Raw genomic sequence first — 11,935 nt, forward strand, 5'->3', positions numbered from 1 at the left:
CTAGGACTCTGTAGGGGCTGGGATCCAGCTGGCTGGGACCCACTGGGGCTGGTCCTGATGGTCTAGGACTCTGTAGGGGCTGGGATCCAGCTGGCTGGGACCCACTGGGGCTGGTCCTGATGGTCTAGGACTCTGTAGGGGCTGGGATCCAGCTGGCTGGGACCCAAGCAGCTCAGCACACGAGTCTTGCAGATCGTCGTTCAGAATCACCTGATCGAACAAGTGGCTGAACTGAGACTCCATCTTCTGGGCCGAGTCCTGCATCTCCTGGAAGTCCTCCTCCTGCAGGAAGGGAGGAAGGAAGGAAGGGAGGGAGGGAGGGAGGGAGGGAGGAATCAATCAATCAATTAATCAATCCACTGCAGTCGTTCCTGACATTCAGAGGTCTGTATTATGGTGCTGGATTTCCCCTAATCCAGGAAACTTCAGGATTAACTCTGGTTTTGTCTAATCTAGGTAACTTCAGGATTAACTCTGGTTTTGTCTAATCCAGGTAACTTCAGGATTAACTCTGGTTTTGTCTAATCCAGGTAACTTCAGGATTAACTCTGGTTTTGTCTAATCCAGGAAACTTCAGGATTAACTGGTTTCCTCTAATCCAGGTAACTTCAGGATTGACTCTGGTTTGTCTAATCCAGGTAACTTCAGGATTAACTCTGGTTCTCTCTAATCCAGGTAACTTCAGGATTAACTCTGGTTCTCTCTAATCCAGGTAACTTCAGGATTAACTCTGGTTTTGTCTAATCCAGGTAACTTCAGGATTAACTCTGGTTTTGTCTAATCCAGGAAACTTCAGGATTAACTGGTTTCCTCTAATCCAGGTAACTTCAGGATTAACTCTGGTTTGTCTAATCCAGGTAACTTCAGGATTAGCTGGTTTTCTCTAATCCAGGTAACTTCAGGATTAACTCTGGTTTGTCTAATCCAGGTAACTTCAGGATTAACTGGTTTCCTCTAATATAGGTAACTTCAGGATTAACTCTGGTTTGTCTAATCCAGGTAACTTCAGGATTAACTGGTTTCCTCTAATCCAGGTAACTTCAGGATTAACCCTGGTTTCCTCTAATCCAGGTAACTTCAGGATTAACTCTGGTTCTCTCTAATCCAGGTAATTTCAGGATTAACTGGTTTCCTCTAATTCAGGTAACTTCAGGATTAACTCTGGTTTCCTCTAATCCAGGTAATTTCAGGATTAACTCTGGTTTCCTCTAATCCAGGTAACTTCAGCATCAAGTCTGGTTTTCTCTAATCCAGGTAACTTCAGGCTTGACTCTGGATTTGTCTAATCCAGGTAGCTTCAGGATTGACTCTGGTTTCCTCTAATACAGGTAATTTCAGGATTAACTCTGGTTTTCTCTAATCCAGGATAGGTTCTGGATAAGATCACAGCGAGTGTAAAGCTCTGCCTCCTGACCAATCAGATCTCTTGGGAAAGGCCCCGCCAATTTTGAGATATTTTGACATAATAAAATAAATCCTGGCCAGTCAGCATTAACCAGTCAGCATCAACTAGTCAGCATTAACCAGTCAGCATCAATAAGTCAGCATTAACCAGTCAGCATTAACCAGTCAGCATCAACCAGTCAGCATCAACCAGTCAGCATCAAGAAGTCAGCATCAACCAGTCAGCATTAACCAGTCAGCATCAACCAGTCAGCATTAACCAGTCAGCATCAACCAGTCAGCATCAACCAGTCAGCATCAACTAGTCAGCATCAAGAAGTCAGCAATAACCAGTCAGCATTAACCAGTCAGCATCAACCAGTCAGCATCAACCAGTCAGCATCAAGAAGTCAGCATTAACCAGTCAGCATCAACCAGTCAGCATCAAGAAGTCAGCATCAACCAGTCAGCATCAACCAGTCAGCATCAAGAAGTCAGCATTAACCAGTCAGCATCAACCAGTCAGCATTAACCAGTCAGCATCAACCAGTCAGCATCAACCAGTCAGCATCAAGAAGTCAGCATTAGCCAGTCAGCATCAACCAGTCAGCATCAAGAAGTCAGCATCAACCAGTCAGCATCAACCAGTCAGCATCAACCAGTCAGCATCAAGAAGTCAGCATCAACCAGTCAGCATCAACCAGTCAGCATCAACCAGTCAGCATCAAGAAGTCAGCATTAACCAGTCAGCATCAACCAGTCAGCATCAAGAAGTCAGCATCAACCAGTCAGCATCAACCAGTCAGCATCAACCAGTCAGCATTAACCAGTCAGCATCAACCAGTCAGCATCAACCAGTCAGCATCAAGAAGTCAGCATTAGCCAGTCAGCATCAACCAGTCAGCATCAAGAAGTCAGCATCAACCAGTCAGCATTAACCAGTCAGCATCAACCAGTCAGCATTAACAAACAGGAATGTTCAGCCTGCAGCAGCAGTGTTGCTTTGAGCTGCTGGATGTGTTTGAATTCTTCCTAATCTCAGAGATTCACCGCTCCTTCACTGATCTGTAATCTGCTCTGCAGGATTTCTCTCTGTGTGATTGGTCAGATGCTGCAAGCTCCGCCCCTTTCATGAGAACGCACACACGTAGGTCTGGGTTGAACTGGCGAGCTGATAACCTGCTTGGTGTTACGGCTAATCAGGATCAGTGAAGCCAGGAAACTGATCCTGGATCTGTTGATGGTAGTACAGAGAGACTTGACCTTTAACCTTGACTCTTCATTACTATCTGTGTGTTTCCAGGTTAGCAGGTGATGTGAACCAGTGAAGGTCAGTACTGTGAAGGGTCTGTTGACGTAGTAGTCAGTAGTGATCCAGGAGGTCCGTCTGCTCTGCCGGAGACGCTCCAGAGGAGGCGGCTTCACGAAGATGATGAAGGCTTTCAGCTGGTGGCTCCTGACGGCCTGGATGCTCTGCACACACCAGGATTACATGATGGTCAGCACTGACCGTCAGCACTGACCATCAGCAGTGACCAGTGACCGTCAGCAGTGACCAGTGACCGTCAGCAGTGACCATCAGCAGTGACCAGTGACCATCAGCACTGACCAGTGACCGTCAGCAGTGACCATCAGCAGTAACCATCAGCAGTGACCAGTGACCATCAGCACTGACCAGTGACCATCAGCAGTGACCAGTGACCGTCAGCAGTGACCATCAGCAGTAACCATCAGCAGTGACCAGTGACCATCAGCACTGACCAGTGACCATCAGCAGTGACCAGTGACCGTCAGCACTGACCATCAGCAGTGACCAGTGACCGTCAGCAGTGACCAGTGACCGTCAGCAGTGACCATCAGCAGTGACCAGTGACCATCAGCACTGACCAGTGACCGTCAGCAGTGACCATTAGCAGTAACCATCAGCAGTGACCAGTGACCATCAGCACTGACCAGTGACCATCAGCAGTGACCAGTGACCGTCAGCAGTGACCATCAGCAGTAACCATCAGCAGTGACCAGTGACCATCAGCAGTGACCATCAGCAGTGACCAGTGACCGTCAGCAGTGACCAGTGACCGTCAGCAGTGACCATCAGCAGTGACCAGTGACCGTCAGCAGTGACCAGTGACCGTCAGCAGTGACCATCAGCAGTGACCATCAGCAGTGACCAGTGACCGTCAGCAGTGACCATCAGCAGTAACCATCAGCAGTGACCAGTGACCATCAGCACTGACCAGTGACCATCAGCAGTAACCATCAGCAGTGACCAGTGACCATCAGCAGTGACCAGTGACCATCAGCAGTAACCATCAGCAGTGACCAGTGACCATCAGCAGTGACCTCACGTTGGGCTCGATGTCGATGACACACATCTTTCCGCTGCTCAAAACGTCCCTGACAGCGTCGATGCTTGTGCCGTAAAGTTGACCTTTGAACTCTCCATGCTCCAGGAACCTGTGGCAGGAACAGGAAGCTGTCACAGTGTGTGTGTGTGTGTGTGTGTGTGTGTGTGTGTGTGTGTGTGTGTGTGTATGTGTGTGTGTATGTGTGTGTGTGTGTGTGTGTGTGTGTGTGTGTGTGTGTGTGTGTGTGTGTGTGTGTGTGTGTGTGTGTGTGTGTGTACCTGTTGTTATAGACCATGTTGAGGAAGACTTCTCTGCTGGTGAAGAAATACTCTCGTCCAGACTCCTCGTAGCCTCGAGCTGCTCTGGTGGTGTCTGCAGGGAAACACTGGTCAGTGGATCGCCACACACACACACACACACACACACACACACACATACGGGGCACGGCTCCCTGGTAGAAGGTGGGGTTGGTCTCCACCAGTCGCCTCCGCAGTTCATTCACTCCAACACCCGGTGGCCCTGAGGATGACAGTCCAGGTGAGTGAAGCCCCGCCCCCTCACACACACACACACACACACACACACACACACACACACACACACACACACACACACACACACACACACACACACACACACACACACACACACACTCACCCAGCAGGGCGATGAGGCGCTGGCAGTCCTCTGGGTGGCGCTGGTAGCGCACCACCTCCTCATACGGACTGTTGGGGGCGCTGCTGGGACAGCGGCTCGACACGTGGCTGCGCCGCCGGCACAAGCGCAGGCTGCGCCTGAAGCCCGCTGGACCAGACCCCCCCATCAAAACAGACCCCCCCCGCCGTCAAAACAGGCTCATTACATCTGTCCTCTACAGGTGTGTGTGTATGTGTGTGTGTGTGTGTGTGTGTGTGTGTGTGTGTGTGTGTGTGTGTGTGTGTGTGTGTGTGTGTGTGTGTGTGTGTGTGTGTGTGTGTGTTTTATAGTGTGTCTTGTTGATTTAAACGATGACTCACCTAAATACAATCCTTCAATGTTGGAGCTGAAGTCCTCCTCTGTACAAAACAACACACATTAGAGACAACAACACACAGAGACAACCACACACAGAGACAACCACACACATTAGAGACAACAACACACAGAGACAACAACACATTAGAGACAACAACACATTCGAACAGTAATTATCAAGCGAATCAGTTTCTCACCGTCTCTGAGTTCGTCTGAAGTCGTAGCATTTAGAACAAAACATACACACAGTGTATGAAGGAGTGAACTCACACACACACACACACACACACACACACACACACACACACACACACACACACACACACACACACACACACACACACACACACACACACACACACACACACCCATACACCTACCAGATTCAAAGGCCTCCTCGTCTGTTGGCATGGAAACAAGAGGGGCAGTTAGCCTGAAGGGCAATAACTGAGCTGAGCTGAGGACAGAGGAGAACACATGTACCTGCTTCCACGCAGTTCTCATCCATGGCCATCAGGTCTTCTTCTGTGGTGGAAACAGGAAGTGGAAACAGGAAGTCAAGAACAAAAGGTGAGATGAGAGAAGGTCTGGAGAAGAGTTGAGCTTTAGAGGGAATCAGTCTCACCTTCTTCCACTGTGCTCACTGTTACAGACACAGAGAACAGGCTGTCAGTGTGTGTGTGTGTGTGTGTGTGTGTGTGTGTGTGTGTGTGTGTGTGTGTGTGTGTGTGTGTGTGTGTGTGTGTGTGTGTGTGTGTGTGTGTGTGTGTGTGTGTGTGTGTGAAGAATGAAGCAGCAGAAATCGTTCACACTCACATGTCTGTATGCAGGCGTGAGGTTGGTACGGCTGCAACCACCAGGACTCCCTCTGCTTCCTGCAGCAACACACACACACACACACACACATACACACTCTTCAGCCTAATGAAAACGTGTTTCTACAATCTCAGAGATTAGTCACCATAGTTTCTACAATCTGAGGGATTAGTCACCATAGTTTCTACAATCTGAGGGATTAGTCATCATAGTTTCTACAATCTGAGGGATTAGTCACCATAGTTTCTACAATCTGAGGGATTAGTCACCATAGTTTCTACAATCCGAGGGATTAGTCACCATAGTTTCTACAATCCGAGGGATTAGTCACCATAGATTCTACAATCCGAGGGACTAGTCACCATAGTTTCTACAATCCGAGGGACTAGTCACCATAGTTTCTACAATCTGAGGGACTAGTCACCATAGTTTCTACAATCCGAGGGATTAGTCACCATAGTTTCTACAATCTGAGGGCGTAGTCACCATAGTTTCTACAATCCGAGGGATTAGTCACCATAGTTTCTACAGTCCCAGGGACTAGTCACCATAGTTTCTACAATCCGAGGGATTAGTCACCATAGTTTCTACAATCCGAGGGATTAGTCATCATAGTTTCTACAATCCGAGGGATTAGTCACCATAGTTTCTACAATCTGAGGGATTAGTCATCATAGTTTCTACAATCTGAGGTATTAGTCACCATAGTTTCTACAATCTGAGGGATTCGTCACCATAGTTTCTACAATCCGAGGGATTAGTCACCATAGTTTCTACAATCCGAGGGATTAGTCATCATAGTTTCTACAATCCGAGGGATTAGTCACCATAGTTTCTACAATCCGAGGGATTATTCACCATAGTTTCTACAATCTGAGGGATTAGTCACCATAGTTTCTACAATCTGAGGGATTCGTCACCATAGTTTCTACAATCTGGGGGATTCGTCATCATAGTTTCTACAATCTGAGGGATTAGTCACCATAGTTTCTACAATCTGAGGGATTAGTCACCATAGTTTCTACAATCTGAGGGATTAGTCACCATAGTTTCTACAATCTGAGGGATTAGTCACCATAGTTTCTACAATCTGAGGGATTAGTCACCATAGTTTCTACAATCTGAGGGATTGGATTACAACCCAGTAAACTGTCAACTTTCATAATTGTAGATATTTGCAACCAGAGGACATTCTGTCATTTAGTCACCCGAGATGTTAAGACGTTCACAAACTGTCCACATTTCTCAAATTATCATGTCTGGGTCCTTTCTGGTTCCAGGTGACCTGTGGTTCCAGGTCACTGCTCTGGTGGGGGACCATTGGGTCACTAAGAAACTCCATTCTTTATTAACCTTTTACTCTTCTTGTGTTTGTTGTTTATTTAGGAACTGCTGTTTCATGTTCTCCTCCCCACCAGAGGTTCTCCTCACCACCAGAGGTTCTCCTAACCACCAGAGGTTCTCCTCCCCCACCGGAGGTTCTCCTCCCCACCGGAGGTTCTCCTCACCACCAGAGGTTCTCCTCATCACCAGAGGTTCTCTTCATCACCAGAGGTTCTCCTCCCCACCAGAGGTTCTCCTCCCCACCGGAGGTTCTCCTAACCACCAGAGGTTCTCCTCCCCACCAGAGGTTCTCCTCACCACCAGAGGTTCTCCTCCCCACCAGAGGTTCTCCTCACCCTTTGCCTGATGGTCCCTGGAGATAAAGAGCTTGTCACTGATTCTCACCATTGCAGGTGGGGATGAGGAGGTTCTCACCGCTGCAGGAGGGGATGAGGAGGTTCTCACCATTGCAGGAGGCTGCAGGAGGGGATGAGGAGGTTCTCACCATTGCAGGAGGGGATGAGGAGGTTCTCACCGTTGCAGGAGGCTGCAGGAGGGGATGAGGCCGGCGCACGCTGAGCTGCAGGGCAGCTTCTTGGCCTGCCACCAGAGGGCGTCAGTTTGGTCCACGATTTCCAGAATGTCGCCCTTTCTGAAGCTCATACCGGCCTCAGCGCAGGGGATGGAGGGATCCTGCTGGGGGCAGTAGTCTGCCATGGCACGGACGTACAGCTGAAACACAACCAACAAAGACTCTGAGCAGGAGGAGGAGGAGGAGCAGGAGGAGGAGCAGGAGGAGGAGGAGGAGCAGGAGGACTCACCATGGTCTGGTTGTGCACCGGCCTCTCTGTGATGGGAACCACCTTAAACATGATGGTTCCTTGTGACCGTGCTTGCTGGAAGGAACAGACAGAAACAGAGACTGACGACATGGAGGAACAGAGACTGACTACATGAAGGTGTAGTGGTGTAAGGGAGGAGCTAAAGTGGTGTAGGAAGGAGCTAAAGTGGTGTAGGGAGGAGTCAAAGGGGTCAAGGGAGGAGCTAAAGTGGTGTAAGGAGGAGCTAAAGTGGTATAGGGAGGAGCTAAAGTGGTGTAGGGAGGAGCCAAAGGGGTGTAGGGAGGAGCCAAAGGGGTGTAGGGAGGAGCCAAAGTGGTGTAAGGAGGAGTTAAAGTGGTATAGGCAGGAGCCAAAGGGGTGTAGGGAGGAGCCAAAGTGGTGGAAGGAGGAGTCAAAGTGGTGTAGGGAGGAGTCACAGTGGTGTAGGGAGGAGTCAAAGTGGTGTAAGGAGGAGTCAAACTGGTGTAGGGAGGAGTCAAAGTGGTGAAAGGAGGAGTCAAAGTGGGGTAGGGAGGAGTCAAAGTGGTGTAAGGAGGAGTCAAAGTGGTGTAGGGAGGAGTTAAAGTGGTGTAGGGAGTAGCTAAATTGGTGTAGGTAGGAGCCAAAGTGGTGTAGGGAGGAGCCAAAGTGGTGTAGGGAGGAGTCAAAGTGGTGTATGGAGGAGTCAAAGGGGTGTAGGGAGGAGCCAAAGTGGTGTAAGGAGGAGCTAAAGTGGTATAGGGAGGAGCCAAAGGGGTGTAGGGAGGAGTCAAATGGGTCTAGGGAGGAGCCAAAGTGGTGTAGGGAGGAGCCAAAGTGGTGGAAGGAGGAGTCAAAGTTGTGTAGGGAGGAGTCACAGTGGTGTAGGGAGGAGTCAAAGTGGTGCAAGGGAGGAGCTAAAGTGGTGTAGGAAGGAGCTAAAGTGGTGTAGGGAGGAGTCAAAGGGGTCAAGGGAGGAGCTAAGTGGTGTAAGGAGGAGCTAAAGTGGTATAGGGAGGAGCTAAAGTGGTGTAGGGTGGAGCCAAAGGGGCGTAGGGAGGAGCCAAATGGGTGTAGGGAGGAGCCAAAGTGGTGTAAGGAGGAGCTAAAGTGGTATAGGCAGGAGCCAAAGGGGTGTAGGGAGGAGTCAAAGGGGTCTAGGGAGGAGCCAAAGTGGTGTAGGGAGGAGCCAAAGTGGTGGAAGGAGGAGTCAAAGTGGTGTAGGGAGGAGTCACAGTGGTGTAGGGAGGAGTCAAAGTGGTGTAAGGAGGAGTCAAACTGGTGTAGGGAGGAGTCAAAGTGGTGAAAGGAGGAGTCAAAGTGGGGTAGGGAGGAGTCAAAGTGGTGTAAGGAGGAGTCAAAGTGGTGTAGGGAGGAGCTAAAGTGGTGTAGGGAGTAGCTAAATTGGTGTAGGTAGGAGCCAAAGTGGTGTAGGGAGGAGCCAAAGTGGTGTAGGGAGGAGTCAAAGTGGTGTAGGGAGGAGCCAAAGGGGTGTAGGGAGGAGCCAAAGTGGTGTAAGGAGGAGCTAAAGTGGTATAGGGAGGAGCCAAAGGGGTGTAGGGAGGAGTCAAAGGGGTCTAGGGAGGAGCCAAAGTGGTGTAGGGAGGAGCCAAAGTGGTGGAAGGAGGAGTCAAAGTGGTGTAGGGAGGAGTCAAAGGGGTCAAGGGAGGAGCTAAGTGGTGTAAGGAGGAGCTAAAGTGGTATAGGGAGGAGCTAAAGTGGTGTAGGGTGGAGCCAAAGGGGTGTAGGGAGGAGCCAAATGGGTGTAGGGAGGAGCCAAAGTGGTGTAAGGAGGAGCTAAAGTGGTATAGGCAGGAGCCAAAGGGGTGTAGGGAGGAGTCAAAGGGGTCTAGGGAGGAGCCAAAGTGGTGTAGGGAGGAGCCAAAGTGGTGGAAGGAGGAGTCAAAGTGGTGTAGGGAGGAGTCACAGTGGTGTAGGGAGGAGTCAAAGTGGTGTAAGGAGGAGTCAAACTGGTGTAGGGAGGAGTCAAAGTGGTGAAAGGAGGAGTCAAAGTGGGGTAGGGAGGAGTCAAAGTGGTGTAAGGAGGAGTCAAAGTGGTGTAGGGAGGAGCTAAAGTGGTGTAGGGAGTAGCTAAATTGGTGTAGGTAGGAGCCAAAGTGGTGTAGGGAGGAGCCAAAGTGGTGTAGGGAGGAGTCAAAGTGGTGTAGGGAGGAGCCAAAGGGGTGTAGGGAGGAGCCAAAGTGGTGTAAGGAGGAGCTAAAGTGGTATAGGGAGGAGCCAAAGGGGTGTAGGGAGGAGTCAAAGGGGTCTAGGGAGGAGCCAAAGTGGTGTAGGGAGGAGCCAAAGTGGTGGAAGGAGGAGTCAAAGTGGTGTAGGGAGGAGTCAAAGTGGTGAAAGGAGGAGTCAAAGTGGGGTAGGGAGGAGTCAAAGTGGTGCAAGGAGGAGTCAAAGTGGTGTAGGGAGGAGTCAAAGTGGTGTAGGGAGGAGCTAAAGTGGTATAGGGAGGAGCCAAAGGGGTGTAGGGAGGAGTCAAAGGGGTCTAGGGAGGAGCCAAAGTGGTGTAGGGAGGAGCCAAAGTGGTGGAAGGAGGAGTCAAAGTGGTGTAGGGAGGAGTCACAGTGGTGTAGGGAGGAGTCAAAGTGGTGTAAGGAGGAGTCAAACTGGTGTAGGGAGGAGTCAAAGTGGTGAAAGGAGGAGTCAAAGTGGGGTAGGGAGGAGTCAAAGTGGTGTAAGAAGGAGTCAAAGTGGTGTAGGGAGGAGTTAAAGTGGTGTAGGGAGTAGCTAAATTGGTTCAGGTAGGAGCCAAAGTGGTGTAGGGAGGAGCCAAAGTGGTGTAGGGAGGAGTCAAAGTGGTGTAGGGAGGAGCCAAAGGGGTGTAGGGAGGAGCCAAAGGGGTGTAGGGAGGAGTCAAAGTGGTGTAAGGAGGAGTCAAACTGGTGTAGGGAGGAGTCAAAGTGGTGAAAGGAGGAGTCAAAGTGGGGTAGGTAGGAGCCAAAGTGGTGTAGGGAGGAGCCAAAGTGGTGTAGGGAGGAGTCAAAGTGGTGTAGGGAGGAGCCAAAGGGGTGTAGGGAGGAGCCAAAGTGGTGTAGGGAGGAGCCAAAGGGGTGTAGGGAGGAGCCAAAGGGGTGTAGGGAGGAGCCAAAGTGGTGTAAGGAGGAGCTAAAGTGGTATAGGGAGGAGCCAAAGGGGTGTAGGGAGGAGTCAAAGGGGTCTAAGGAGGAGCCAAAGTGGTGTAGGGAGGATCCAAAGTGGTGGAAGGAGGAGTCAAAGTGGTGTAGGGAGGAGTCACAGTGGTGTAGGGAGGAGTCAAAGTGGTGTAAGGAGGAGTCAAAGTGGTGTAGGGAGGAGTCAAAGTGGTGAAAGGAGGAGCCAAAGTGGTGTAGGGAGGAGCCAAAGTGGTGTAGGGAGGAGCTAAAGTGGTGTAAGGAGGAGTCAAAGTTGTGTAGGGAGGAGCTAAAGTGGTGTAGGGAGGAGCCAAAGTGGTGTGGGGAGGAGCCAAAGTGGTGTGGGGAGGAGCCAAAGGGGTGTAGGGAGGAGCCAAAGTGGTGTAGGGAGGAGCCAAAGTGGTGTAGGGAGGAGTCACAGTGGTGTGGGGAGGAGTCACAGTGGTGTGGGGAGGAGTCACAGTGGTGTAGGGAGGAGTCACAGTGGTGTGGGGAGGAGCCAAAGTGGTGTAGGGAGGAGTCAAAGTGGTGTAGGGAGGAGCCAAAGTGGTGTAGGGAGGAGTCAAAGTGGTGTAGGGAGGAGTCAAAGTGGTGTGGGGAGGAGTCACAGTGGTGTGGGGAGGAGTCAAAGTGGTGTAGGGAGGAGTCAAAGTGGTGTGGGGAGGAGTCACAGTGGTGTGGGGAGGAGTCACAGTGGTGTAGGGAGGAGTCAAAGTGGTGTGGGGAGGAGTCAAAGTGGTGTGGGGAGGAGTCACAGTGGTGTGGGGAGGAGTCAAAGTGGTGTAGGGAGGAGTCAAAGTGGTGTAGGGAGGAGTCAAAGTGGTGTGGGGAGGAGTCACAGTGGTGTGGGGAGGAGTCACAGTGGTGTAGGGAGGAGCTAAAGATCAGTGTGGGTTTCAGAGATGTTACTTTTAAATGCTTCATCTTGGAAGTGAAGAAAGGAAGACGTACCACAACCTGGATCACCTGCTCCGGCTCCAGGCCGTCCACCGGGAACCCGTTCACCTCCAGGATCCGGTCTCCAGCATGCAGCAGTCCTGCAGACACACAGCAGAGCCTCATGACTCCTCCAGGAGAAGAGCTGCAGAGCCTCATGACTCCTCCAGGAGGCGCTGCAGAGCCTCAT

The 11,935-nt window shown here is 50.7% G+C and overlaps 1 protein-coding gene across 1 annotated transcript in view; it reads right to left on the reverse strand.

Moving 5' to 3' along the window:
* The window catches only part of mpp4b (MAGUK p55 scaffold protein 4b), a gene marked incomplete at its 3' end in the record, with an annotated part of 27,255 nt that continues 15,320 nt past the window's right edge, over nucleotides 1-11,935 (reverse strand). Inside the window, exons 8-21 of the mRNA XM_080520090.1 lie at nucleotides 11,761-11,846; nucleotides 7,706-7,780; nucleotides 7,420-7,616; nucleotides 5,562-5,620; nucleotides 5,371-5,388; nucleotides 5,229-5,270; nucleotides 5,126-5,146; nucleotides 4,748-4,786; nucleotides 4,389-4,535; nucleotides 4,170-4,250; nucleotides 4,010-4,103; nucleotides 3,732-3,840; nucleotides 2,722-2,856; nucleotides 1-282 (exon numbers count right to left, since the gene is read on the reverse strand). Coding sequence (XP_080376216.1) covers nucleotides 1-282; nucleotides 2,722-2,856; nucleotides 3,732-3,840; nucleotides 4,010-4,103; nucleotides 4,170-4,250; nucleotides 4,389-4,535; nucleotides 4,748-4,786; nucleotides 5,126-5,146; nucleotides 5,229-5,270; nucleotides 5,371-5,388; nucleotides 5,562-5,620; nucleotides 7,420-7,616; nucleotides 7,706-7,780; nucleotides 11,761-11,846 — 1,385 coding nt within the window. The remainder of the gene's footprint in view (nucleotides 283-2,721; nucleotides 2,857-3,731; nucleotides 3,841-4,009; nucleotides 4,104-4,169; nucleotides 4,251-4,388; nucleotides 4,536-4,747; nucleotides 4,787-5,125; nucleotides 5,147-5,228; nucleotides 5,271-5,370; nucleotides 5,389-5,561; nucleotides 5,621-7,419; nucleotides 7,617-7,705; nucleotides 7,781-11,760; nucleotides 11,847-11,935) is intronic.

Source organism: Blennius ocellaris (assembly GCF_963422515.1).
Source record: "Blennius ocellaris genome assembly, chromosome: 24".
In the NCBI taxonomy this organism is placed as follows: Eukaryota; Metazoa; Chordata; class Actinopteri; order Blenniiformes; family Blenniidae; genus Blennius; species Blennius ocellaris.